This window comes from Nicotiana attenuata, chromosome 6 (genome assembly GCF_001879085.1).
Source record: "Nicotiana attenuata strain UT chromosome 6, NIATTr2, whole genome shotgun sequence".
Classification (NCBI taxonomy): domain Eukaryota; kingdom Viridiplantae; phylum Streptophyta; class Magnoliopsida; order Solanales; family Solanaceae; genus Nicotiana; species Nicotiana attenuata.
Window position 1 is genome coordinate 390,342 of NC_031994.1, and position 25,282 is coordinate 415,623.

Below are 25,282 nucleotides of genomic sequence, written 5' to 3' on the forward strand. Positions count from 1 at the left end.
CAAAATGAGACCACTCTTCCTTTGATAAGAGGCTGATTGATTTTGGAAAATCTGAGATATGGAATTGCTACAAACCTGAGTTGTACCATGTGGCAAACAACAAGAAACAGCTTCCACAGCAGAGAAATCTGCATCCTTAACATCAACCAGACTCGGAAGATCCTAAAGGGGAATGGTTGATAAGGAAAAGATATAGAGGACGTAAAATTAATACTTCATGGTCTAAATTGAAAATGCACAAAAAATATAGAGGAAGTAAAATTAATACTTTTGGGTCCTATATAACATCAATTCAAATTCCAAAAAGCATAAGAAAGAATAGAAGTAAGTGAATATGAATATCCATACTTGTGTGACTAGGTGAGAAAAAACCGATTATATTGATTGGCCAGCTTTCCTGTCAGCGGTCATCAAAGTAATCTGAAAATGTGGATGATTTGCCAGGAGTCTGATGATCTGCAACAAGTTTTATACTTGTCAAGCGAAAATCATAGAATGGAGGGATGGTCATGATACATCTAATGATATATGAAAACAAGAGCATAATGTGTCACGACCCAAACCCCGCTCCGGTCGTGATGGCGCCTCTCAGGAAGACAAGCCCAGCCAACCAACCCTATTTGCCTTTTTCATAAAAATAGATAACATGAATCAACAATTTTTAAAGACGATTCAATAATATTATTTGGCGGAAGTACAACCAAACACTGCCCAAACCGGGGTGTCACAAGTCACGAGCATCTAGAGGAGTCTAAATAATACTACAAGGCCAGCAATATACAGAATAAAATTTAGAATCAAAGGAAGAAGATTCGGTGCCACGAACGCTGCCGGTCACCTTGCTCAGCTACGATAGCAAAATCTTCCACCAGCTCAAAACCCGCTACCGGGTGAATAATTACCTGCATCTGCACGCGAGGTGCAGGGAGTAAAGTGAGTACTCCAACTCAGTGAGTAATAAAAGTAAATAATAACCGATCAGCAAGAAATCACGTAAGCAACCAACATACTGTATAGAAGCCGGGTACAAGTTTATGAGAAAACAGTGAAATCTATGATATCTTTAGAAATACCTTGGCTCAGTTCAAATCTCTTTTAAAAATGATCTTTTCAATAATAACGAAAACGATTTCAAAATAGTTAGTGCTGATAAGCACGGAAAAATCCGCCCCTCGGGCACAAATACCACAATATAACAGGTAAAAAGACAAGTAAATATGCAAGATGAGCACATCCAAGTTCGCCCCTCGGACAATATCTCAAAATAGTACCAGCCCCTCGGGCTCAATATCAATCACTCAGAACAGTATCAGCCCCTCGGGCACAGTATCACATCTCTCAAAACAGTATCAGCCCCTCGGGCTCCGTATCAGTCACACAGTACAACATCAGCCCCTCGGGCTCACTCTCAAATCAAATGGGTACCCGCGCTCATTGTGGGGGTGCAGACTCCGGAGGGGCTCCTACAGCCCAAGCGCTATATCATCATAAGGCCTGAAAGCCTGTACATATCAACATGAGGCTTGTAAGCCTTCTCACATTACACTCGAGGCCTGAAAGCCTCCTCACATATCACTCGAGACCTGAAAGCCTCCTCACATATCACTCGAGGCCTGAAAGCCTCCTCACCTCACGCTCGAGGCCTGAAAGCCTCACGCAGTCCAGAAAATATCATAAGCCCCTCGGGCATCAATAAAAATAGTAGTGCTCATCCCAATTAACAATGGAAAGTATCATTTAAGTCTCAAAGTTCAATTAAAACGGCTGAGTTCGTAAATCAGTATAATCAACAGGACTGAGTTCAAGTAGTATGTCAAATAGTGAGGAAACAGTGATAAAATCCCCGAAGGGTTCAAATAATTGGCACGAAGCCCAAATATGGCAATCAACCCAAATCATGATAATAACAAATATGTTTCAGTCAAATACGCGATAAAATCATCAATCGGGACGGACCAAGTCACAATCCCCAACGGTGCTCTACCCCACGCTCGCTATCCGGCGTGCAAGTCACCTCAATATAGCATTATGGTGTGCAAATCCGGGGTTTCTAACCCTCAGGATATCATTTACAATCATTACTCACCTCGAACAGGTAAAATCTCTAGCTCGCGATGCCTTTGCCCCTCAAACCGCCTCCACGCGCGTCGAATCTATCCAACATCAGAGCGAATACATCACAATATGCCAATGGGACAATACCCAATCGAAAACAATCGAAAAATAGCAAAAATCTCGAAATTAGCAAAACCGAGCCCCGGGCCCACTTCTCACAGAAAATTTAACATCAATGGATTCCTCATCTTCTCACGAGTTCATACATACTAAGAACTCTCAAATCCGAGCTCAAATGACCCATTAAATCCCAATTTAAAATATCAAAAACTCAAGCCCTAGTTCATCAATTTTAGGCTTAATTTCCATGAATTTCTAGGTTAATTTCACATAATAATCATGTTTTTAACTCATAAAACTTACCTCCAGTCAATCCCAGTCGAAACCCTCTTCAATTGCTCCCAAAAAGCTCTCAAGATGTTCAACAATGGAGGAAAATAACTTAGACTCGCGGATGAAATATCATTAAAACCCATTCTGTCCAGTCATTACCGCATCTGCGGTAAAATGTCGCTTCCGCGACTTCCGCTTCTGCGGTCTCATTCCACTTCTGCGGAAAATCCCAAAAATCCAAGACCCGCTTCTGCGACGCAAAATCCCGCATCTGCGACTTCGCAGATGCGGCTACCCAAGCGCTTCTGCGAAAACAGTGGCCCCGACAAAATCTCGCTTCTGCGATCCTCCCTTCGCTTCTGCGTGACCGCACCTGCGGTCCCATAACCGCAGGTGCGAAAACACCAGATACCAGCAGACCTTTAACATGCAAAAATTCCAAAACTCTCCGTTTAACCATCCGATCTCACCCCGAGGCCCCCGGGACCTCAACCAAAAACACAAACATGATCCAATACCTTATTCAAACTTCTCCCATCATCAAAACACCACGATTAACACAATAACCATCAAATTACATCAAATCCAAGCCTAAGTTCCTCAAATTCTTCCGAAACTCGCATTCGATCAAAAACCCAACCAAACCACCTCCGAATCACCTGAAATTTTGCACACACATCCCAAATCACCTAACGAAGCTACTGCAACTCTCGGAATTCCATTCCGACCCACGAATCAAAATCTCACCTTTCAACCGGAATTCGCCGAAATACTAACTTCGCCAATTCAAGCCTAATTCTACACCGGACCTCCAAAATCAATTCCGATCACACTCCTAAGTCACAAATCATCCCCCGAAGCTAACCGAATCACCGGAAATCACATCTGAGCCCTATAACTCATATGTGAACCTCCGATTGACTTTTCCAAACCAAGCCTTGCTTAAAGAGACTAAGTGTCTCATTTCCTACCAAAACCAATCCAAATCAACTCTAACACACCAATTACTGATAATGAAACATGAAGAAGCATAAAATGGGGGAAACGGGGCTGTAACTCCTGAGACGACGGGTCGGGTCGTCACATCCTCCCCAACTTAAACAAACGCTCGTCCTCGGGCGTACCCAGAGTTGTCCTAGAAGCCAACGAATAGCTGAATGACCTTACCAAGCATATACCCGGGGGTGATCCCACGTCACCCTATCTCGCATAGGTCCGATAACACAACATAACTAAAATTTCCACAATCCATCTGGTCCATAAACCATAGAACCACATTGAACTTTCCGAAATCATACACAAGATCAGAACCTCACATCTATATTCGGAATAAACCCGAACCAGCTGTAATAACCCATACCTGCAACCTCAGGTGCAATCACATGATATCCTACGTAACCCAAACACTCGAAACGATAACTTCTATTCACAACAGTTTCCCACAACACCCGAATACCGGTAGAAAACCTCTTATCAACTAAGGTCTTATTCCAACACTTTCATATACTGCCAACGATAAATGAAACACGCAATAAACCGTAACCATTTCTCAGATCAACCATTCATGAAGCCACTTCCCTTTGACTAATACCAGAGCAGATTCCGAGCCGAACCTCGATATTATCCGTCCAACAAGCTGAAATCAATCCGTTCGTATTCATTAGTGACCCCAACGATCATCTCGAATCCAACACACTACCCTGGTGATATGACACCTAAATACAGGCCTAAGCCACAACTTGCATAATACGCGCACCAATAAGAAACGATCTGAATATACTCAAATCATGAAAATGACTCAAACGAAAGAGCTTTACCTCAAGCTCATCAATACCATCACCACACAAGGCTGAGACCTCGTCTCACATCATAGAAATAGAACACCTGAATCTACCCTGAAAGGTCATATCTCCACGTGGCCTCGCCACAATGTACGATCCTATCCAAACACTGTTACACATGAAACACCTCAAGTCACTATGCTCAAAATCGACAGCCACACACAGTTTGATGTCTGGAACCCAAGCAATTCATTACACCCACAGTGAAACAGATAACATACGACATGCAACCTGATAGGTCATAACCAACACTCCATTTACGGAGCAACACCCAATTACTCTTCCCGCTCGACTTTCACTATGAATCCCCAATAGAACCGCACCATATGTGCCCATAACCAACGAATTATAACGCCTCACAACGCCAAAAAGCAACTCAAGCTGAATACGTAGCCACATCAGCCTGCCAACGAACTCATTACCAAGGAGCCTGAAGTTTCTCCTTCCACTACTACAACTCCTGCCGGAGCCGTACGATACGGTGCCCGACACCAAATCAATATTGAAATCCACAACCTCGCCCGGCGACATGCCCGGCCACAAGAAACGCATCCGAAAAGTGCCTCAATACCGGAACTGAATCAATGGTAGAAACCTCTGCAGTGACATCCATCACGAAGGCCCAATTAAGAAAAGCAATTCTTCCCAGCCGTCCGCTTAGTCTTTGAAATATAAACCACTCTGTTAGAACATAATCCAATGCACCTCGCCACTCAACCCGTGGTGTTTTCCGGCATAGCCTATAGCGCAATAATCTAGAATAACCCAACACTGAGACAACCAGTCTACACGCCAACATCATATCCAAAATCTAACATACCAGGCAAAGAAAGATCCACTCGGGCCTCCAAATCCCAGTAGCCGCTAAACGGCGCCGATACCCACGATCCACAACCACTACATAGTCTGTACCTGAGAACTCCCAGTCTCCAACTCCATATAGCACACGAATCACCATACCTGATCCCGAATTCCGCCGTATGAATATATATCACACCTCAAGTACCCAATCATTCCACGAAAGATATTCTAATATTTCCCTTGTGCCATCAAACAAAATCAGATATCGGCGATTGACCTAACAAGAAAGCACCGCAATACTACTGAAGTACTATCAGTTAAGCCACATTACCCATTTCCGAGACAAATACTCTCATCAAGTCCCTCCCATTTAGCAGTACCATTTCCTTGATTATCTGAGGCTACCCGTTGCCTAGGAGTTTTATGAACTTCTTTTCAGAACTGAACTGAAACCTCGCACACGCCAGTCTCGGTCCTCTACAGCATACCGCATATACCATACCATCCAAGGATAACATGAAAACTTTTATCTCCCTTCCGCGCCGCAGACATCGACGCACTCAACTAGTCTAGAACTTCCATTGATCCCATCTAGAAGAAAAATCATTACACACTCCATGCTCCGCATGTCCATAGAAAATATACATCTCCAAACCACGATGAAACCCAACAAGAATTCTCTCCCAATTCCATTTGCACAAGCTAAACTATCAGGACTGAATCCTTCTAACTAGACCAAGCTAAACAAGTTGTCAGAACTCAAGAGCTTTGCTGCAAAATACCTGTACGAACTCATTGCCTTGAACACACACGAAGAATTAATCACATCCTTACCATACCAATTCGGTCTTCTATCAAGATACTCCACCCATCTAATTTCCTTCTGTTCCATCCTCAATTTGATATTTCCCCTTGATGTAGCACCACAATGCCTCACCCAGGCTTACCACACGAGACCCAAGCATGAACCACACTGTCTGAAACCCATAAGCCGCTGAATACTCTCCCTCGAATATTCCCAAAAACACCACATTCCGCAGCACTTTATTCTGAAGAACATCCGGTGAATCTAAATCCGTTGCCTTTGCTTTCCTGATACTGATGCATAGAATCCCATAATTAACATAGAAATACCACAAATCTGAACCTCTTCCGATGAAAACACAGTTTCTAACCACACATGCAACTTTAAGATACCCGATTGTTCCCTGTAGACTCTTGAACACATTAGAACCATTTTCGAAAGTCATTCTCTCTTATTCAAACTGCAACTTACCTGACCTAACGAACAAAACCACCCGTGCCTCTTTGGCACACCGATGCCGCAAAATGAAATCCTCATCCTAATACAACCAGGCAACTCCCCGCTCTATGCGCCGGGCATTCTTTACCAACAACACTCTAGACATTACGTGATTCTCATACTCTATAAAGCATAATATGACCTCTAACACAATTTTGCTTCACTCGTGCCATCCTCGGCTCAATTTCCGCGACCCGAACTGATTCGCCAACATGCCTCAACCGGAACCAACATAGCACATAACCGTGCAATCAGCTAATCAACAGCAACCTCCCCACCTTGGCTCGAAGCCATATATCAGGACACACTCAATAACCCATAACACTTTTACTCTAATGATGCCACAATACCATAGTGAGATTAAACTCAAATCATTTACAAGTTTGTGAAAACACAGATCATCTATTACTGTAATCCTCTGCAAATCTCGCATTCATCCCCACATCAGTTGAGTCCACTCTCTTAAGCGACCCGAATTTTCAAATTTCAACACGTACTTTTCAATTGCACATGATATCTTCTAACATACCCCTACGGATCATACCACTTAAGAACACTCCGCAGGAGATAACCCACCTGCTTTGCCTCAATTTAGTATTTCTGCATACCTTCCACCGTCATACTCATTACACAGTCACTTAGTCTTCCTGGGTCTGAACTCATACCGCCACATGTAATGCACTTCCCTCCCCAACTAGGAGACACGAAAATATTCTTCACGCGCCCATAACTCGGGCTACACATCAAATCACAATAGGAATCGAACACTTAACAGTTCATCTATCATCCAACAGACTTCTTCGTCACTACCAAGTCATATAGATACATCTTGCAGCGCTAGCATACTCATCATATGGCTATCCAGCCGTCACTTCCACTAATAGGGACAATATCGAACATATAAGCTCAAATCACTTACTCACACAATCAGCACCTCGGTGCTCAAGCTATAGGCAAAGATCCGGCCTCAAGTCCTCCAGACTGGCCCAATATATGCTCAAGGGGATTACATCTCGCCCCTCGATGGGGGAATCACAAGCCGTCAAGGCACATCTGATACCGAGCGCTCATGCGCTCCTACAAACGCGTGGAAGGAATTTCAAGAGTTTCTTTTCAAGCTGAATCAAGATGCACGATAAGAATTCAAGAATGTGAAGTTTTCCTAAAGGTTCTGTAGCCTCTCGAGGATAAGTACAGACGTCTCCGTACCGATCCGCGAGACTCTACTAAAACTGCTCATGACTCATGAGACCTAGTAACCTAGGCTCTGATACCAACTTGTCACGACCCAAACCCCGCTCCGGTCGTGATGGCGCCTCTCGTGAAGACAAGGCCACCCAACCAACCCTATTTGCCTTTTTCAAAAAAATAGATAACATGAATAAACAATTTTTTAAGTTGATTCAATAATATTATTTGGCGGAAGTACAACCAAACACAACCCAAACCGGGGTGTCACAAGTCACGAGCATCTAGAGGAGTCTAAATACAGCTACAATGCCAGCAATATACAGAATAAAATTTAGAATCAAAGGAAGATGAATCAGTGCCGCGAACGCTGGCGGTCACCTTGCTCAGCTACGATAGCAAAATCTTCCACCAGCTCAAAACCCGCTACCGGGTGAACAATTACCTGCATCTGCACGCGAGGTGCAGGGGGTAAAGTGAGTACTCCAACTCAGTGAGTAATAAAAGTAAATAATAACTGAGCAGCAAGAAATCACGTAAGCAACCAACATACTGTATAGAAGCCGGGTACAAGTTTCTGAGAAAATAGTGAAATATGTGATATCTTTAGAAATACCTTGGCTCAGTTCAAATCTCTTTTAAAAATGATCTTTTCAATAATTACTAAAACGATTTCAAAACAGTTAGTGCTGATAAGCACGGAAAAATCCGCCCCTCGGGCACAAAAACCACAGTATAACGGGTAAAAAGATAAGTAAATATGCAAGATGAGCACATCAAAGTTCGCCCCTCGGACAATATCTCAAAACAATACCAGCCCCTCGGGCTATATATCAATCGCTCAGAACAGTATCAGCCCCTCGGGCACAGTATCATATCTCTCAGAACACTATCAGCCCCTCGGGCTCCGTATCAGTCACACAGTACAACATCAGCCCCTCGGGCTCACTCTCAAATCACATGGGTACCCACGCTCACTGTGGGGGTGCAGACTTCGGAGGGTCTCCTACAGCCCAATCGCTATATCATCATAAGGCCTGAAAGCCTGTACATATCAACATGAGGCCTGTAAGCCTTCTCACATTACACTCGCAGCCTAAAAGCTTCCTCACATATCACTCGAGGCCTGAAAGCCTCCTCACATATCACTCGAGGCCTGAAAGCCTCCTCACCTCACGCTCGAGGCCTGAAAACCTCACTCAGTCCAGAAAATATCATAAGCCCCCCGGGCATCAATAAAAATAGTAGTGCTCAGCCCAATTAACAGTGGAAAGTATCATTTAAGTCTCAATGTTCAACTAAAACGGCTGAGTTCGTAAATCTGTATAATTAACAGGACTGAGTTCAAGTAGTATGTTAAATAGTGAGGAAACAATGATAAAATCCCCGAAGGGTTCAAATAATTGGCACGAAGCCCAAATATGGTAATCAGCCCAAATCATGATAATAACAAATATGTTTCAGTCAAATACGCGATAAAATCATCAATCGGGACGGACCAAGTCACAATCCCCAATGGTGCTCTACCCCACGCTCGCTATCCGGCGTGCAAGTCACCTCAATATAGCATTATGGTGTGCAAATCCGGGGTTTCAAACCCTCAGGATATCATTTACAATCATTACTCACCTCGAACCGGTGAAATCTCTAGCTCGCGACGCCTTTGCCCCTCAAACCGCCTCCACACGCGTCGAATCTATCCAACATCAGAGCGAATACATCAAATTATGCCAATGGGACAATACCCAATCGAAAACAATCAAAAAATAGCAAAAATCTCGAAATTAGCAAAACCCGAGCCCCGTGCCCACTTCTCGAAAATTAGAAAATTTAACATCAGTGGTTTCCTCATCTTCTCACGAGTTCATACATACTAAGAACTATCAATTCCGAGCTCAAATGACCCATTAAATCCCAATTTGAAATATCAAAAACTCAAGCCCTAGTTCATCAATTTTAGGCTTAATTTCCATGAATTTCTAGGTTAATTTCACATAATAATCATGTTTTTAACTCATAAAACTTACCTCCAGTCAATCCCAGTCGAAACCCTCTTCAATTGCTCCCAAAAATCTCTCAAGATGTTCAACAATGGAGGAAAATAACTTAGACTCGCGGATGAAATATCATTAAAACCCATTCTGCCCAGTCATTACCGCATCTGCGGTAAAATATCGCTTCTGCGACTTCCGCTTCTGCGGTCTCATTCCGCTTCTGCGGAAAATCCCAAAAATCCAAGACCCGCTTCTGCGATGCAAAATCCCGCATCTGCGACTTCGCAGATGCGGCTACCCAACAACTTCTGCGGAAACAATGGCCCCGAAAAGATCTCGCTTCTGCGATGCTCCCTTCGCTTCTGCGTGACCGCGCCTGCGGTCCCATAACCGCAGTTGCAAAAACACCATATACCAGCAGACCTTTAACATGCAAAAATTCCAAAACTCACCGTTTAACCATCCGATCTCACCCCGAGGCCCCCGGGACCTCAACCAAAAACACAAACATGATCCAATACCTTATTCAAACTTGCTCCAATCATCAAAACACTACGATTAACACTATAACCATCAAATTACATCAAATCCAGTTCCTCAAATTCTTCCGAAACTCGCATTCGATCAAAACCCAACCAAACCACCTCTGAATCACCTGAAATTTTGCACACTCATCCGAAATCACCTAATGAAGCTACTGCAACTCTCGGAATTCCATTCCGACCCTCGGATCAAAATCTCACCGATCAACCGGAATTCGCCGAAATACTAACTTTGCCAATTCAAGCCTAATTCTTCACCGGACCTCCAAAATCAATTTTGATCACACTCCTAAGTCACAAATCATCCCCCGAAGCTAAACGAATCGCCGGAAATCACATCCAAGCCCTATAACTCATAAGTCAACCTCCGGTTGACTTTTCCAAACCAAGCCTTCTTTAAAGAGACTAAGTGTCTCATTTCCTACCAAAACCAATCCAAATCAACTCTAACACACCAATTACTGATAATGAAACATGAAGAAGCATAAAATGGGGAAACAGGGCGGTAACTCCTGAGACGACGGGTCGGATCGTCACATAATGTAACCAAGCAAAAGCAACCAAATGACATGATAGCACGCGCTGCAGAAGGAGAACATTAACTTACCTAGATAAATGGGTACAGAAAAGCGCCATTAACATTTTAGCCATATTGGGTCCTTCAGTTAAATTAAAAAATGTGGGGAAAGATTATTCTCTCATTTATCTTCGAAGAGTTTTCATCCCATACATAATGCATAACTTTTTCTAATCGTTACCCCGCACATAACACATAACTTCTAATGCTCAAGAGTAAAACTCACCTCTCGAGCATATCACGATTTAGAATAATAAGTATCTTCTTCCACTATGTAAGATCTCCAAAAACGACTTGACTATCCAGACAAATTTTTAGAAGAATCTGAAGATCCATTTTCCATATCGTTCCTTGATAAATTTCACCATGTTTAATCTCTTTGAAACATTATAGCAAGAAAAGCGACTTGTCCTCCTAAATATTAGGAACCATTTAAACTACCTTGGTTGTTTTAACAACACGCGACGATCAACAATGTAGTGGCAAAGGTCACTTTCCCATCGTAGCGTAAACCACAAACCTTGCACAAGCCAAGTTCATAACAGCTACATTAGCCGAGTGCGTGTTATCAAAGGCGCGGTTAAGTCCTGAAGCGAGGCTCAAAACATTTTGAGTGCTTCTCCTTGCTTAGGGGACGCTTCATTGTTGTCATCAAGGCTCTAAGGCATACTTTTCCTTGCCAATGAGCATAAGGATAGAAGAGACAAAATTAAACAATTGATATTTCACTTTATCATAAATTTTCTTCAATTTTTTTGTCCATATATTTGTAGCTTTCTCCATTTGCGTCTTTCTTCATTAAACACACACTTCATTTGCGTCTTTCTTCAATGGAACAATAAACTGAAACGGGTCAATTCGACAAAGAGCAAGATTAAATTGTACAGACCTCAGTACCAGTGTAACCACTAGCTCCAAGCACACCAATACGCAATTTGTCCAACTTGTTAGCTTTACCCTCCCCAAACTGCAAGCCTTGCGCTGGCGATGATGTCGCCATCGATGTAGCTCTTATTCTGAAATTCCCAACCTTACTAACCTTCGGTTCCTCCTGCAAATCGCTTCATTAATCAGAAAGCAGGAAAATAGAAAGGTAAATTTCATAAAGCTAACCCTAACTAATTTTGAGATTGGTTGAGATTTCAGTTGCGAATTAAATGAATGATGATTCAAAATTGAGCATTTAGATTGCATACTTAACCTGAATTTTGCAAAGGGAAGAAGCTCCATTGAAATGGCTTGAACTGATTGCAGCCAATGAAGAAAACATTGTAGATTCACACTTCCAGTATGAATTATGCAAAATCAGGAAACAGAAGAGTAAAGGGTATAGAACTGTCGAATATATAAAGATCAATTGACCCGACTCCACCTACTCCAATTTAAGACATGTGATTCTTGAGAACGTGGGTATGGGCTTATATTATAGTATTGTACTATGTAATTGCTTTTGATCAAATACAACACAACATTATTATGAAAAATGTGAAATAATTGATGGATAAAAAGTCAAACAAATCAGAAATAGACTTTTTAATTCATTACTGAGAAAGCATAATGAGTGACGGTATTAATTCTTGAAATCCATACAGCTCAACAAGAATAGAGCATAATGAAATAATAGTATCTAGATAAGCAACCCTATTAATTAATTAGTCAGGAATTTTGTTTTTTCTGGATATACTATTAGTTCGAGATGAGCTTTAATGAAGTGATATGATGAGGGTCGAGGAGAGATCCATATAATTAATTCTGACTTGTTCGAAATATGTAATTATTGTTGTTGTAATAAAGTATTTTCTAAAACTCCTTACCATTTGGTGCAAGTGTGCAACACAAGTTCATATTACTTTGGTTTTGTATTATAGCGGAAAACCCTAAAATTATTGGTCAAAAGTATAGTTTGGTATTTTGGTCAGTTAGCTAATGAGCCTTGGTTTGTTGATTACCAAATTCAAGTGAGAGGTGTTGACCAAGAAGTCTAAGATTCATATTTTTTATTATTATTAGTTATTGGATACGTGCATTGCACGTGTATCCGATATCAATCAATACAATTTTTTTAAAATAATTTTATTGTATTAAAGTATACATGAGTGTGATGAGTAACACGAAATTTTAATGTAACATTATTTGATATCTGCTAAATTTATGAAGTTGAGGCCAGTAAGTGTAACGTAACAATGTGTAATGAAATTAATTTTGATGTTATTAGGTTCAAACATGTAATACAATCGTACTCACGTCTAATATTTACTTTGAAACGATGTTCTTAGTATATATTTCATTCTCACGTTTCAACTTGTATGTTATGACCATAACTCTTGACATTTATGTAATTTTCAATTTACAGTTCGTGCATACGCAACACATATTATCCTGTGAGAATTTTAAAAAGCTTATGCATATAAGACAACAAAATTATTCTTTCAAGAATCATTTGCATTTACCTCAAGGTCATTAAATAACTAACTATTGAGGTGGTTCTTGCAACCTTATTTTTTCAACAAAGACGAGCAAGCATGACAAATAATTTTATCATTTATTGGAAAGCAACTTTAAGGCAATGAATAGGCTGCTAAGTGGATGTTGTAAGGAAATTATCCCACCCGTTTCTATACCCATTTACCTGATTCACTGTTGTACAACTTAATTTTATCATTTATTGGAAAGTAAACTTTTGGTATAAAAATATTATGGAAATTGTGGTTAAGGAGCTTGAATCTCAGTTTTGGAATGATTTGGTGAAGTTTTGAGGGGGTTTGAATTGAAAATTCAAAGTAAAAACTGAACATGAAAAAAATGATGTGTATCACATATGTATCAATTATGTATCACATGTATACCTGTGAGCGTGATACATGTGTCGCAGAAGAATTTTATGAACTCGATTCAATTACGAATTTTGATACAAAACCAATTCAAATCACCTCCAATCTTCCTCAAATTTTGTATATTGACTTACCTATATGTTTTCAATGAATTTCAACTATACCCATTGAAAAAGTTTCTTTATTGCTTAGATTTTGGAATATGTATTTTATTTTTATTTTGCATTTTATCACATTATTTTCTACCTCATCCATGAATTTTCCTTTCCATCTTGCATCTAATGTTGCTAATAATGCTTAAAAATATGGAAGGAGATTTTTGCATGTGGTTCTTTGAGAGAAAGAACCTTATTTATTTGGTTTTTCAATTTTTATATGTGCTTGGCTAGTTTTGGTAAGTCTATGACTAATGACAAGAGGTTGGTAAGTTAAGACTTATTTGGGACATTTGTGTAAGTTCCCTAAAAAAATATAAGTACTTACCGGCGAGAGAAGAAAAAATTGGAGTAGAGTTTAACATGGAACGAGAAATAATTGTTACGTCCAAATTGTCTTTTTCACCAATAAAACATAATTGTGACAGCACTGTGATTGTACAACATAAACCAAAATGCCATTGTAGAAGTTTACACTTGGAGATTAACAAATAAATGAATTACATATATTACCTAAATACTTTCAAAGGAATATATTACAAAAATCATGGATTCACTATTTATGAATTTCCATAATCTTCAACTTTTGTGGAGAACTGTATACATATACAAAAGAACATATGAACAAACTGCTAGCAAAAAACTAACACAATGTACAGATAAACTTTGCCTCTTTAAGTTGGTAAAGAAGCTTCACCGATCAAAGACTGTTAGAGGGGAAGATCCTCTGTTTGAAGTCTGTCCATTTTCATCTATTCTTACAGGGGAAGATTGTGGCATGATCTCAGACAATCGGATTCGTTCATTAGTCATTTTATTCTGGTAAAGGTGAGAGAATTTGTTAGTGACTTGGCATCGTTAGTTTGATACAAACTGTGTTTTGAGGTTTTCAATGAAGCAAAATGATTGAAATATTATGGATGTTAGTATGTTACCTTAAATTTGGCATCTTGTAGTTCTCTTTCCAGTGCATTCAATTTGTTTTTGAGCTGCTCAAGTGCTTCTTCAGCTGCTGAGATCCCTATCTCGGATGTTGGTCTAGTTATTCCAGCAGCCTACAGTATATGTTCCAATTGTTAAAACAAATGCCAATTGACAAAATTCAAAGAACTGTAGCTATAGAACTACATATCCTATGGTACTTAAGTAAATGGAAGATGAAGTTCTCCTGACCTTCAGCACAGTAGCACACAGGCCAAGTAACTTCTGCGCCAATTGCAGTCTTTCGTCTTCCTTTTCCTGTTGGACAAATTACAAAGTGTTTTAAGTCCTATACATACAACAATAGGATTCTTCTCTCTCTGTCACATTGGGGTTACTCCTAGTCCTAGGCAACATTAAATTCTAAGAATACTAACCTTCAACTTGTTCTCCAGTATTTGCTCCTTATCAAATAAAATGAAATAAAGTTAATCTAACTAGTTATTGACATTTATAACGACTGGCTGACTGAGCTTAAAGAACAAAACTTCGTAAAAAGATAATAGAGGATGAAAATCACTTCAGCATCTCTTGAGATGATTTCTCCCTCAAGAAGTTGTATGCGCTGACTGGCTTCTTGAAGATTTTTTATTTCTCCTGTAGATGCCTGTATAAATAAAAATCAAAACATTTACAAACCTAAAAGGGTCCGATTTTGAGAATTCATGTCACATGGTAAGGTTGTCAGAACCTTTTCATGCCGACATCACTGCCTTTTACATTGTTCATTTGTTGCTTGATAGCATGAAGTTCTAGTTCAAGCTCCTCCCTCTGTAAAGAAAAGGAGGGGGGGGGGTGGGGGGGGGGGGGAACGGAAGACACTGGAGGTCAATAACTAAAGAAAGTATATTATAACATGAGTCCACCTCTTTTGCTTCTATGGCAACTGCTTCACTTTCCTCTGCAAGCGTTTGTGCCATATCTAGCTCCCTTTTCAATCTGACAATTTCTCCATGGAGGTCATCCCTCTCACTAGTAACGTCATTCAGATTTCTCTTCAAGCATTCGATTGAATTGTTCATTTCACTAACAATATCACCAAATTTGGTGATTTCTATTTCTAAGTTCTCACAAACTTCCCTTTTCTCTAACAATTCCTCCTCCATGGAACATTTTGCTTCGATGGTGTCCTTGGCACTGGCACCCAGCTCCGAGTTTTCGATTGAAAGCAATTCTATGTCTTTGCACTTTTGCGTGATATCCCACTCCAAAAGAGCTATCTTATTTTTTTTTTCCTGCAACTGAACTTCAAGCGCTTGACCTTTACAAACAGCTTCATCAAGCTCAGTTTCCAAAGTACTAATAGAAGCTAAGATCAAATAACATTCCTTTGATGATGTCATCCTTCCTACTAACTCATTTTGCAGGGAAGCGCTTTGTAATAAAATCTCTTCGGCAAAATTCTTCAATGATTCAAACTCTTGCAAAAACTTGGATCCTCTCTCAACTTCTTCATGTATATCCTGTAACACGGTATCTATTTCAGCACATTTATTCTGAAAAGCATAAAATGCTTTACTCCCAATGCTGTTTACTTTGAGCACCATATCGAAAGTGTCATATGTACACTTCTCATGAGATCTGAGTTGGTTTCTCATGGAAGCATTCTCTGCATCCAAAGCATTGATTCTCTCGATCTGCGGTTTCAGATCACAATATTCCATATCTGCGTTCTTGACCTCCAACTCCTGGAAGAGTAGGCAACGTTCTCCTTTTAACTCTGTTATTTCATGCTGCAGTGCTTCAATCTCCTTTTCAAGACAATTCATTTTGCTAATTTCTGCATCTTTCATTTCCATATCATTCTGGAGTCTACATGATGCAGCTTCCAGCAAGCAACTTTCATTCTGCAACATCTGGTTTTGTTGGTCAAGGAAGAAGATGCGACTTGAAGAACTTTCAAGGGCTGAGTTCTTAGTTTGTAATTCTTCAAGCAACTTCTCATTTTCAGAGCTAAGTTCCTGGACCTGGGTTGTCAGAACAGTCTTTGCTTCCACCAATTCACCAAGTTCACGTTTCAATGTCTCATTCAAACAAGAAACTTCCATCAGTGAGCAAGTATCTTGTTCAAGAGCGTTATTTCTAGAGTGAACTTTGGCAATCATTGAATTCATTTCAGTAAGCTCAGCCAACATATTCTGATGCTTCATTCCTGCTTCTGCAACTTCTTGCTGTAGGATAGAAACCTCAACCTCCTTGTCAAGTAGGATGGATGCAGTTAATGCAACATCTAGGTTGCCAAAAATGATTTCTCTCTTCAAACTTTAGGCAACTTCACAAAAATGCTTAGTTTTTCTCTCCAACTCAGATATTAATATGGTGCTCTCTTCTAATTCAGATGACAAAATTAATGACTCAAAGCCTTTTGCAAGAAATCTTTGTCCTTGAGCACCCTTTCTTGATCTATAACAGATGTCAGGACAGCTTTGTTGCTGAGATCTATCTCTTTCATTAACTCAACAAGCTCGGATCCCATTTGCTCGGACCTTGCTAACATTGACTCTTCCTGGAACTGCAGATCTTATAGTTTTTTCTCGAAGGATCCAAGTTTGGAGGTGAATTCCCCTGCATCAGACTCTTTCCTTAGTACACGATCAAAATTGCTTTTAATGTCGGCCAATAATTTCCCCTTCAGTGTTCTGCACATTTCAAGCTCTTTCTGTGCTTTGATGTTCTGCTCCTTCAACTTCGATATTAATGAGTTAGATTCACTTAGCCCATGATGGAGTAGCCCATTTTCTGCATTCAGTCCAGCAGCAGCTTCTAAGAGAATGCCCATGTGACAAAGATGCAAGACAGACAGAGCGCAGTCCTTGACGATAATATCTGACCAGATATCCTCAAGCCATGACCTCATGCACTTAGTTTGATTCATGAAGCTGAGACTTTCTGATAAGGAGATCAGTAGTTACAGACTTCAGCTCATCTGTGGAAGTGGTTGTTGTTTGTGAAACTATATCCTCCATCTCTAATACCAGCCTTTGCATCATTGCCAGATCTGACTCAAACTCATGCTCCAGTCTTGAATGCATGTTATTTAGATCATTAGCCGACTGCAAGCTTTGATTTTCATTAACAAGGATGTCTCTCTGCTCGGCTAAGCTGATCTCCTTCCTCTTAAGATCTTTGATGTCAAGCTTTAAGGATTCATTTGCTATCATCAGTTCATTTATCATGATGTCTGCATCTTTCATGGTATCTTGGACCTCTTCGAATTTGGCTAGAATGCAGAAAGCTTCCGTAGTTTTCTGGGCCGCCACTGCCTTAGCATCACAAAGTTCAGCTTCAAGTAGCTGCAGATAAGGATTCCAGGAGAGCAGATCAGACTGTGTTGTTGGTTATATCACACTTACTTTAATGGCAGGAGTTTGTCCTTTACATTGAACTCTATGCTTATATTTTATGACGCATTATTTATTTCGTCATGATGATTGTTATCAAGGATTATAGTGATAAAATTGTAATATAACAGTCAAAAAGATGGATTCCCACATTGCAAGTCATAAGCAGTAAACATATGATGTTTTTATGATATGGGCCTACCTTTTTTTGCTCATACCAGGAGCTGCAGGACTCTTGCACAGCATCTTCTATTTTCTGTAATTTATCATCTACTAACTCCACTTTAAATTCAAGTTCATGTTCAAACTTATCCATATAGGTCTGTAGAGAAGTTACTGCAGTCACAAAATCTCCAATCCTCTCTCTACTCTTTTGCTCAGATGACTGCAATGCTTCTTTCTCAACGCATAATTTGGCCATTTCAGCTTGCATTCCTTTTAAGCATTCAAGAGCAGATTCCATTTCTTTCCTTAGTAGAATAATTGTATCATCTCTGGCATTCTTATCCTTCCAATTCATTTGAAAAGTTTTCCGATTGCTGGCTGATTTAAGCATGTTATTGCTTTTGTCAGAAGAATGGTCTGGTTTTTCAGCTGTCCTATCTTCAAGAGTGCATGACTCTAGGTGCTGGCTGTGTTGTCTTATCTCAGTACCTGTCTGCAACAATACATTAAAGTTGGATTACAATAATAATACAAACATCACCGGGAACCTACCATGCCACTTAAGAAGCAGATAGACTATAAGAATGAGTAATTTTCAAACATAACGGCGCATAACATACCCGTGTTTCAAACTTGTAATCAGAAGAAAAAGATGCATCAGTTTCATTGCTAATATCTTTTCCAGGACTTCCACTTCTTTCCACGCACTCACTCAGGTGCGAACGTACTGTTGAAACACCTACTTGCAGCTCTGTAAGTTTCTCAATCGTTTTCAACAGATCACTTTCTTCAAGCTTTTGTCTTTGCTCCTCAAGAGACTCATTTTGATTCTCTGCAGCAGCGACTACTGAGGCCTGATCACAGAGAATAGCATCCTTCTGTCTGCTTGTTTCTAGAGATTCCTTAAGCTGCATGTCCTTCTGGCTTAAAGCATCAATATAGTTGGAATTCTGTTCAGACAACCAGTTAACCACCACAAAAGCAACAGTTGCACTGACCGACGCCTTTCTGAGTTGATCCTCCCCATGCTTAATCTTGTTCTCAAGTTCTGAGATGACATGTGCCTTTGAGCTTAACTGGGATGTCAAAGAAAGTATCTCAGCATCCTTTTCACGGCAATCTAGCTGGTGCGCCTCCGTCATAACTAAAGCTGCCCCTCTAAGAGATCTCAACATGGATTCCATATCATTCCTTTTGTTGAGAGCATTCTCCAGACTCTGATTGAGCTCTTCAATAAATAAATCCTTTTCAAAAATGCATTTTGTCATTCTGCCAAATTGTTCAGATATCCTACTTCTCTTATCTGGAAATGTACTGGAAATAAAATCCAGTTGCTCACAGGCATCTTTGAGAGCCTCATGCCCCCCACTTACAATAGCTTCAATCTCGCTGTTTACCTGTGCCCATTCTTCAGACATATCTATTAACTCTTTTTCTTTTTCATGTACAATTTCACCAAGTTTTCGATTTTCTTCTGTCATCAAAGACAATTTTGCCTCCAAACTTTTAACCTCTGTTTCCAGCTCAGTTAACCTCTTTGTGCTCTCCATCTCTTTCAAGCTACTATTTCTGACTTCCTGCTGCAGAAGAAGGAGTTCTTCCTGCAAGCATACAATCACTTCAGCAGTTTCTGCCTCAGCCTGCCTACTTATTTCATCCATCGCTTCCTCATTTGAGACTTGAAATTCACAGTCATTTTGGTACCGCCGATTCAACATTTTGGCCTTCTCAAGGGAATCATGCATCTTTTTAAGCTTTGCTTGCAAGGGAGAATCATCACTTTCTAAGAGCTTCGAAGATGAGAGATCTCTCAATTCTTGACGAATCATTTGCTCCTTCAAGGAAGAGATTTCAAGCTCCTGTTTCTGCAGTAATTCAGCATAATGGCTGTTACTGTTTCTTAGATCTTCTACCTCAGTGATTGCTAAGAGATGTTGAGATTCAAGAGCTTCAATAATGGATTTTGCTTCCCCGAGTTCTGCCTGAACATCTTCACATTTCTTGGTCACTAACAGAAGCTGCTCTTTTGATGACTCTATGTCTTGCATCATGGATTCAGCACTTTGCTCCAATTCATTGCGATGCAACCTTTCTTCTTGAACTATAACTTTCAGAATGTCCAACTCAAGTTGCAAATCCATAATCTCCTCAATTTTCTTCATCATATCCTCTTTCCTCGTATCTTCCTTCTCTTTCTGATCAGCAGTTGTTGATTTGCCATCAAGAGCCAGAGCTTCTGGTATTGACTCCTGAAAAATTATGGTTATAGTCATCCACATAAAGAACATAAGCAAACTTGAGTTATGAAAAAAAAGTAAATCACACAATAGAATGTTCAGTGCGATCCTATAAGCAAAATACATGGTCAAAAATCATCAGAAAACAGTAGGAACTTGGACAGACTGTGCTTTAATATCGTGTATTTTATTGGTCAACTTATGAACATTACGTTACCCCAAAAGCTTTTGAGGCTTGAGCGCAACTTCAACTCAAGATTATTCTGTTTTTTCGTGGGATTACTTTGTTCTGGCCAAATTGTGGTATATTCTCATCTCAGATTCATTACTAAGTCAGAAAAAGCATCAGTTTAGTGTAATTCAAATGTGCAACAACTTTCTGAATCATGATAAAAGTCTCTAATCATCCTTCTTCTTCTTCTTCTTCTCTTATTTGTAGTTATATAATGACAGAAACATGCTTGTTTGGAGCTCAGAAAGAGAATTACCTTTCTGACTTCATTCCCACCATTGTGATCGTTGTCAGCAGAACTGATGCTATTTAATGAACCTCGTAATTCATCTATTTCCCTGATGTGACGACCCGGCCGCTCTTCTTAAGAATTTACGCCCCGATCCCCCATTAACTGCTTCCCCTAAGTTCATTTCTGCTATTTTGGTTTGCCGGGACGTTCGGTGTTGAGTTTCCGAGAGTTCGGTGTTGAGTTTCCGAGAGTTTTGGGACACTTAGTCCCTAAATGAGAGTTTAAGTGTGGAAAAGTGGTCCATAGTCGGAACAGTGTGAAGACGACCTCGGAATGGAAATCCGATGGTCCCGATAGCTCCGTTAGGTGATTTCGGGGTTGGGAGCGTGTTCAGAATGTATTTTGGAAGTCCGTAGCTCTTTTAGGCTTGAAATGCCGAAGGTTGATTTTTTGAAGTTTCCGGTCCGATAGTGAGTTTTTGATCCGAGGGTCGGATTGGAATTCCGAGAGTTGCAGTAGCTCCGTCATGTCATTGGGATGTGTGCGCAAAATTTCAGGTCATTCGGACGTGTTTTGGTTAGGTTTTTAATCGAAAGTGCATTTTGATGGAATTTGAAGTTCTTAGGCTCAAATCCTTGAATTTATCGAGTTTCCGACGTTGTTTTAGGTGGTTTAAGGATTGGTACAAGTTTGAATGAGGTATTAGGTGTTATTGGTGCTTTTGGTTGAGGTCCCGGGGGCCTCGGGATGAATTCGGATGGTTGACGGAAGGTTTTTGGAATTTAAGAGTTGCTGAAGACTGCTGGTACCTGTCATAAAGCGGCCTGATCATCGCAGGAGCGGAATTGGGCTCCCTCAGCTTTTTCCGCAGGTGCGGAAGACCTACCGCAGATGCGGTTACGCACCTGCGAGGCCCCTATCGCATATGCGGCCCTGGGCCCTTTGTGTGAAACCGCAGAAGCGGTAAGTGTATCGCAGAAGCGGCAACCGCAGGTGCGGTTTAATATCGCAGAAGCGAAAGCCTGGAATTTAATGAAAAACCGCAGAAGCGGGACCGCAGATGCGGTCCCTTGTCCGCAAAAGAGGAAATACCTGTGCAGATATAGAAATTTCGAGGGTTTGATTTCATAAGTTAGAAAAATCAATTTGAGCTCGGGTAAGGGCGATTTTCAGAGGGTTTTGAAGAGGAGATTATTGGGTAACGTTTCTTTAATCCCTTCTAGTTATATTTCATCATTTTGTAGTTAAATCCATCATTAAAATTCGAATTTGGGATCAAAATTGGAATAATTTGGGGTAAAACTTCATAGGCTAAACCATTGAGTTTTGAGTGGGCATTTGACCTCCGATTTGGGAGATTTTTATATGGTTAGACTCGTGAGAATACGAGGGTTCTAAAAATGTAAAAATTATTCGATTCCGAGGCGTTGTCCTGAAGGGCATTTTGGTCATTTCACCTAATTTCACGTCGTAGCTTTGAATTAAATAGCAAAACCAGTTGTTTGCGATGTTATTTACAATGTGTAATGGAATTGAATAGATTTGGGCCATTTGGAGTCGGATACTTGTGGCAAGAGCGTGGTTTCTAGTTGATATTGAGCCGGTTCGAGGTAAGTAGCTTGTCTAACCTTGTGTGGGGGACCTTTCCCCTTAGGATTTGTTATTTGTTATTTTGGGTGCCTTGTACGCGAGGTGACGACCGCGTACTTGAGCCAATTGTTGAAAATCCTCATTTTACTTAAGATAGTAAGATTGAGTTCCTTTCATATTTACTTTATTCTACTTGCAATTATAACCTGTGCTAGATTAGGAAAGCATGTTTAGTTGATATCACTTGCCTAATTGCTTAAGTTGCCTTGACTGTACTACGTGAAGCATGCTAGGCCAGTACTACCTATTTGCTTGTCTTTTGTACTTCGTTTCCGTGTACCTTCTAGTTGTGATTGTGCATTTATGTTGGGACTATGGATGTGGGATTCCGGTAGCTCCCCCCTTGTTTGTTTACTTTGGGACTACGGGTTCGATTCCCGGTAGATCCCCTGCACTTTTACTTTGGGACTGCGGTAGAATACTAACCTTCAACTTGTTCTCCAGTATTTGCTCCTTATCAAAATTAATGTAGGGGCTTCTTCCATTAGTTTGACGGAAGTGAGCCAGCTCTTCCCTGACTCTTGAAAGAATTGTTTCAGCTTTCTGCAACTTAACAATAAGGTCATCATTCTGATTTTTCAGTAAATTTTTCTCTTCCTGTGACGAGATAAACAAGCAGTGAGGATTAGTGCAGTAGCAAAAAATGCAACTAGCATTTTCATGGCGTTGATCTTCAGAGTCCGGGAAGTCTTAAGCATGGTAAAAGGTATGTACCTTTATTTTAGCATGATGGTGGATGCGTCGTTGAAGGTTTTGCTGACCGGACAACTTCTTTATATCTGCTTCAAGTTCCATGATCCTCTTCTTATGATTTACATTCTCCATCTGAGAAAATGTCCAGAAAATAAGTGGCTTTTAATATATTAACAACCTGCCGAGGTGTAATTGAAAGAAAAATAAAAATCACAACATTTCCAACCTTTATCATTTCATTTTCAGTTGTAAGCAAGTGATCTCGTTGACGCAGTTTTTCTAGTGCAATCTGTGCAGCCACCATCTCTGCTTGTTTTCTCTCAATTTCCTCAATCCATCTAATCAACAAAAAAAATAATGAGAAATGCACTTATCCAAAAAATAACAAGGGTATCTCAAAATCTAATTGACAATTAATACCCTTTCCTCTCCTCTATGAACTCATTTAGCTGTTGCTTCAGCTTAAGAACCTCTTGCTCCTGCAAACCAAGGAATCAGTTAATGATATTAAATAAGTCCAGACTATTAGTTGGTGATAACATCATCATCACTAAGGTTACCTTGAACTGAGCATCAGCATTACGGAGTCGAGCCTTCTCCGTCAACATTTGCACTTGCTGATTATCCAGCAGAGTCTGGTGGGTAACACACATGAGCAAAAATATAGGTGAAATGGTCCGGGCTCACCTGGGGGACTAATTCGGAATCTGAACCCTATTTATGGACGGTGCCTCCAATGCGAAAGGGTCCGGGCTCGGTATCGTGTTAAAACCACCTCTGGGAAGCGTGATCAGGAAGTTTATTAGAACTGCAAGTTGACTAACAATGAAACCGAGTATGAGACCATGATTGCAGGTCTAGAACTATATAAGAACCTTGGGGCCGAAGTGATCGAAGCCAAAAGCGAATCCCTCATCGTCGTAAATCAAGTCAATGGGATGTTCGAAGTAAAAGAAGAACGGATACGGAGGTACTTGGACAAATTGCAAGTGACCTTGTACCAATTCAAGGAGTGGACTCTGCATTATGTACCCCGAGATCAAAATTGAAAGGTCAATGCACTGGCTAACTACGGGTCGTATGTCGATTATAATGAATTTAGCTCGGGGGCAGTGGTACAACTTATGAACTCGGTAGTAGAAAAAGGTCATGCCGAAGTATACTTCACAAGTTTGACTTGGGATTGGAGAAACAAATACATAGACTACCTGAAGATAGGAAAGTTACCTTCGGATCCCAAGGAATCAAGAGCCCTGCGCACCAAGGCTGCCAGATTTTTCTTAGTCGAAGGGGCATTATTCAGGAGATCCTTCTTCGGTCCACTGGCCAGATTCTTAGGGACGGGGGAGACCGAATATGCCATGAGAGAAGTTCACGAGGGCATTTGCGGGAACCATTCGGAGGAAGAATCCTTTGTTCGGAAGCTAATTAGAGTCGGCTAATACTGGAATAAAATGGAAAAGGATGCGAAAGACTTTGTGTAAAAATGCGACGAGTGCCAAAGAGACACCCTGATGATCCTTCAACCAAGAGAGATGCTCCACTCGGTCATGTCTCCATGGCCATTTATGAAGTAGGGAATGGACATCATCGGTTCCCTGCCATGGGCACCCGGCAAAGTTTAATTCATACTATTCATGACCGATTATTTTTCCAAATGGGTCGAGGCCCAAGCATTTGAGAAGGTCCGAGAGAAAGAAGTCATTGAATTCATCTTGGATCGCATAATATGTCGATTTGGGATACTAGCCGAGATCATTTGCGACAATGGGAAATAATTCGTCGGCGGCAAGGTGAGTAAGTTTTTCGAAGATCACAAGATCAAGAAGATACCATCGACGCCTTATCACCCTAGTGGTAATGGGAAGGCGGAATCAACGAAAGCACGAGTTGCACTCTTTTTTCCCTTGAACCAGTTTTGTCCCGAAGTGGGTTTTTTGGCAAGGTTTTTAACGAGGCGGCAACAAAATGTGCTACCTTAGATTTGAAAATCGACTATAAATTGGAATTAGTGATTGTTTGCGTCAAATCAATAGTATCAGATCCCTCACAAGTTCGGCCTCGAATATTG

The 25,282-nt window shown here is 40.6% G+C and overlaps 1 protein-coding gene and 3 long non-coding RNA genes across 4 annotated transcripts; all 4 read right to left on the reverse strand.

Annotated features, from left to right (window-relative positions):
* On the reverse strand, positions 76-11,745 carry LOC109226442. The gene is made up of 3 exons (XR_002068051.1): positions 11,584-11,745; positions 349-456; positions 76-162 (listed from the first exon to the last, which is right to left on the reverse strand). It is a non-coding gene; the product is annotated as an uncharacterized LOC109226442 (long non-coding RNA).
* Positions 14,105-14,735, reverse strand: LOC109226443. The gene is made up of 2 exons (XR_002068052.1): positions 14,616-14,735; positions 14,105-14,499 (listed from the first exon to the last, which is right to left on the reverse strand). It is a non-coding gene; the product is annotated as an uncharacterized LOC109226443 (long non-coding RNA).
* Positions 17,451-20,329, reverse strand: LOC109227558 (kinesin-like protein KIN-12D). Its single transcript, XM_019392760.1, has 3 exons — positions 18,788-20,329; positions 18,205-18,660; positions 17,451-17,954 (listed from the first exon to the last, which is right to left on the reverse strand). The coding sequence occupies exons 1-3, from the start codon at positions 20,327-20,329 to the stop codon at positions 17,523-17,525; spliced, it is 2,430 nt and encodes an 809-aa protein (XP_019248305.1). The 3' UTR covers positions 17,451-17,522.
* On the reverse strand, positions 23,482-23,856 carry LOC109228142. The gene is made up of 3 exons (XR_002068315.1): positions 23,772-23,856; positions 23,632-23,690; positions 23,482-23,549 (listed from the first exon to the last, which is right to left on the reverse strand). It is a non-coding gene; the product is annotated as an uncharacterized LOC109228142 (long non-coding RNA).

What these genes read in the sequence shown, in the direction of transcription:
- LOC109227558 (XM_019392760.1), bottom strand. Translation starts at nt 20,329, where the DNA reads ATGAAGAAAATTGAGGAGATTATGGATTTGCAACTTGAGTTGGACATT. An exon ending in ATTACAAGTTTGAAACACGG is followed by an intron (nt 18,661 to 18,787) that starts GTATGTTATGCG and finishes GTATTGTTGCAG; the next exon opens with ACAGGTACTGAGATAAGACA. An exon ending in CCTGGTATGAGCAAAAAAAG is followed by an intron (nt 17,955 to 18,204) that starts GTAGGCCCATAT and finishes CCTTATCTGCAG; the next exon opens with CTACTTGAAGCTGAACTTTG.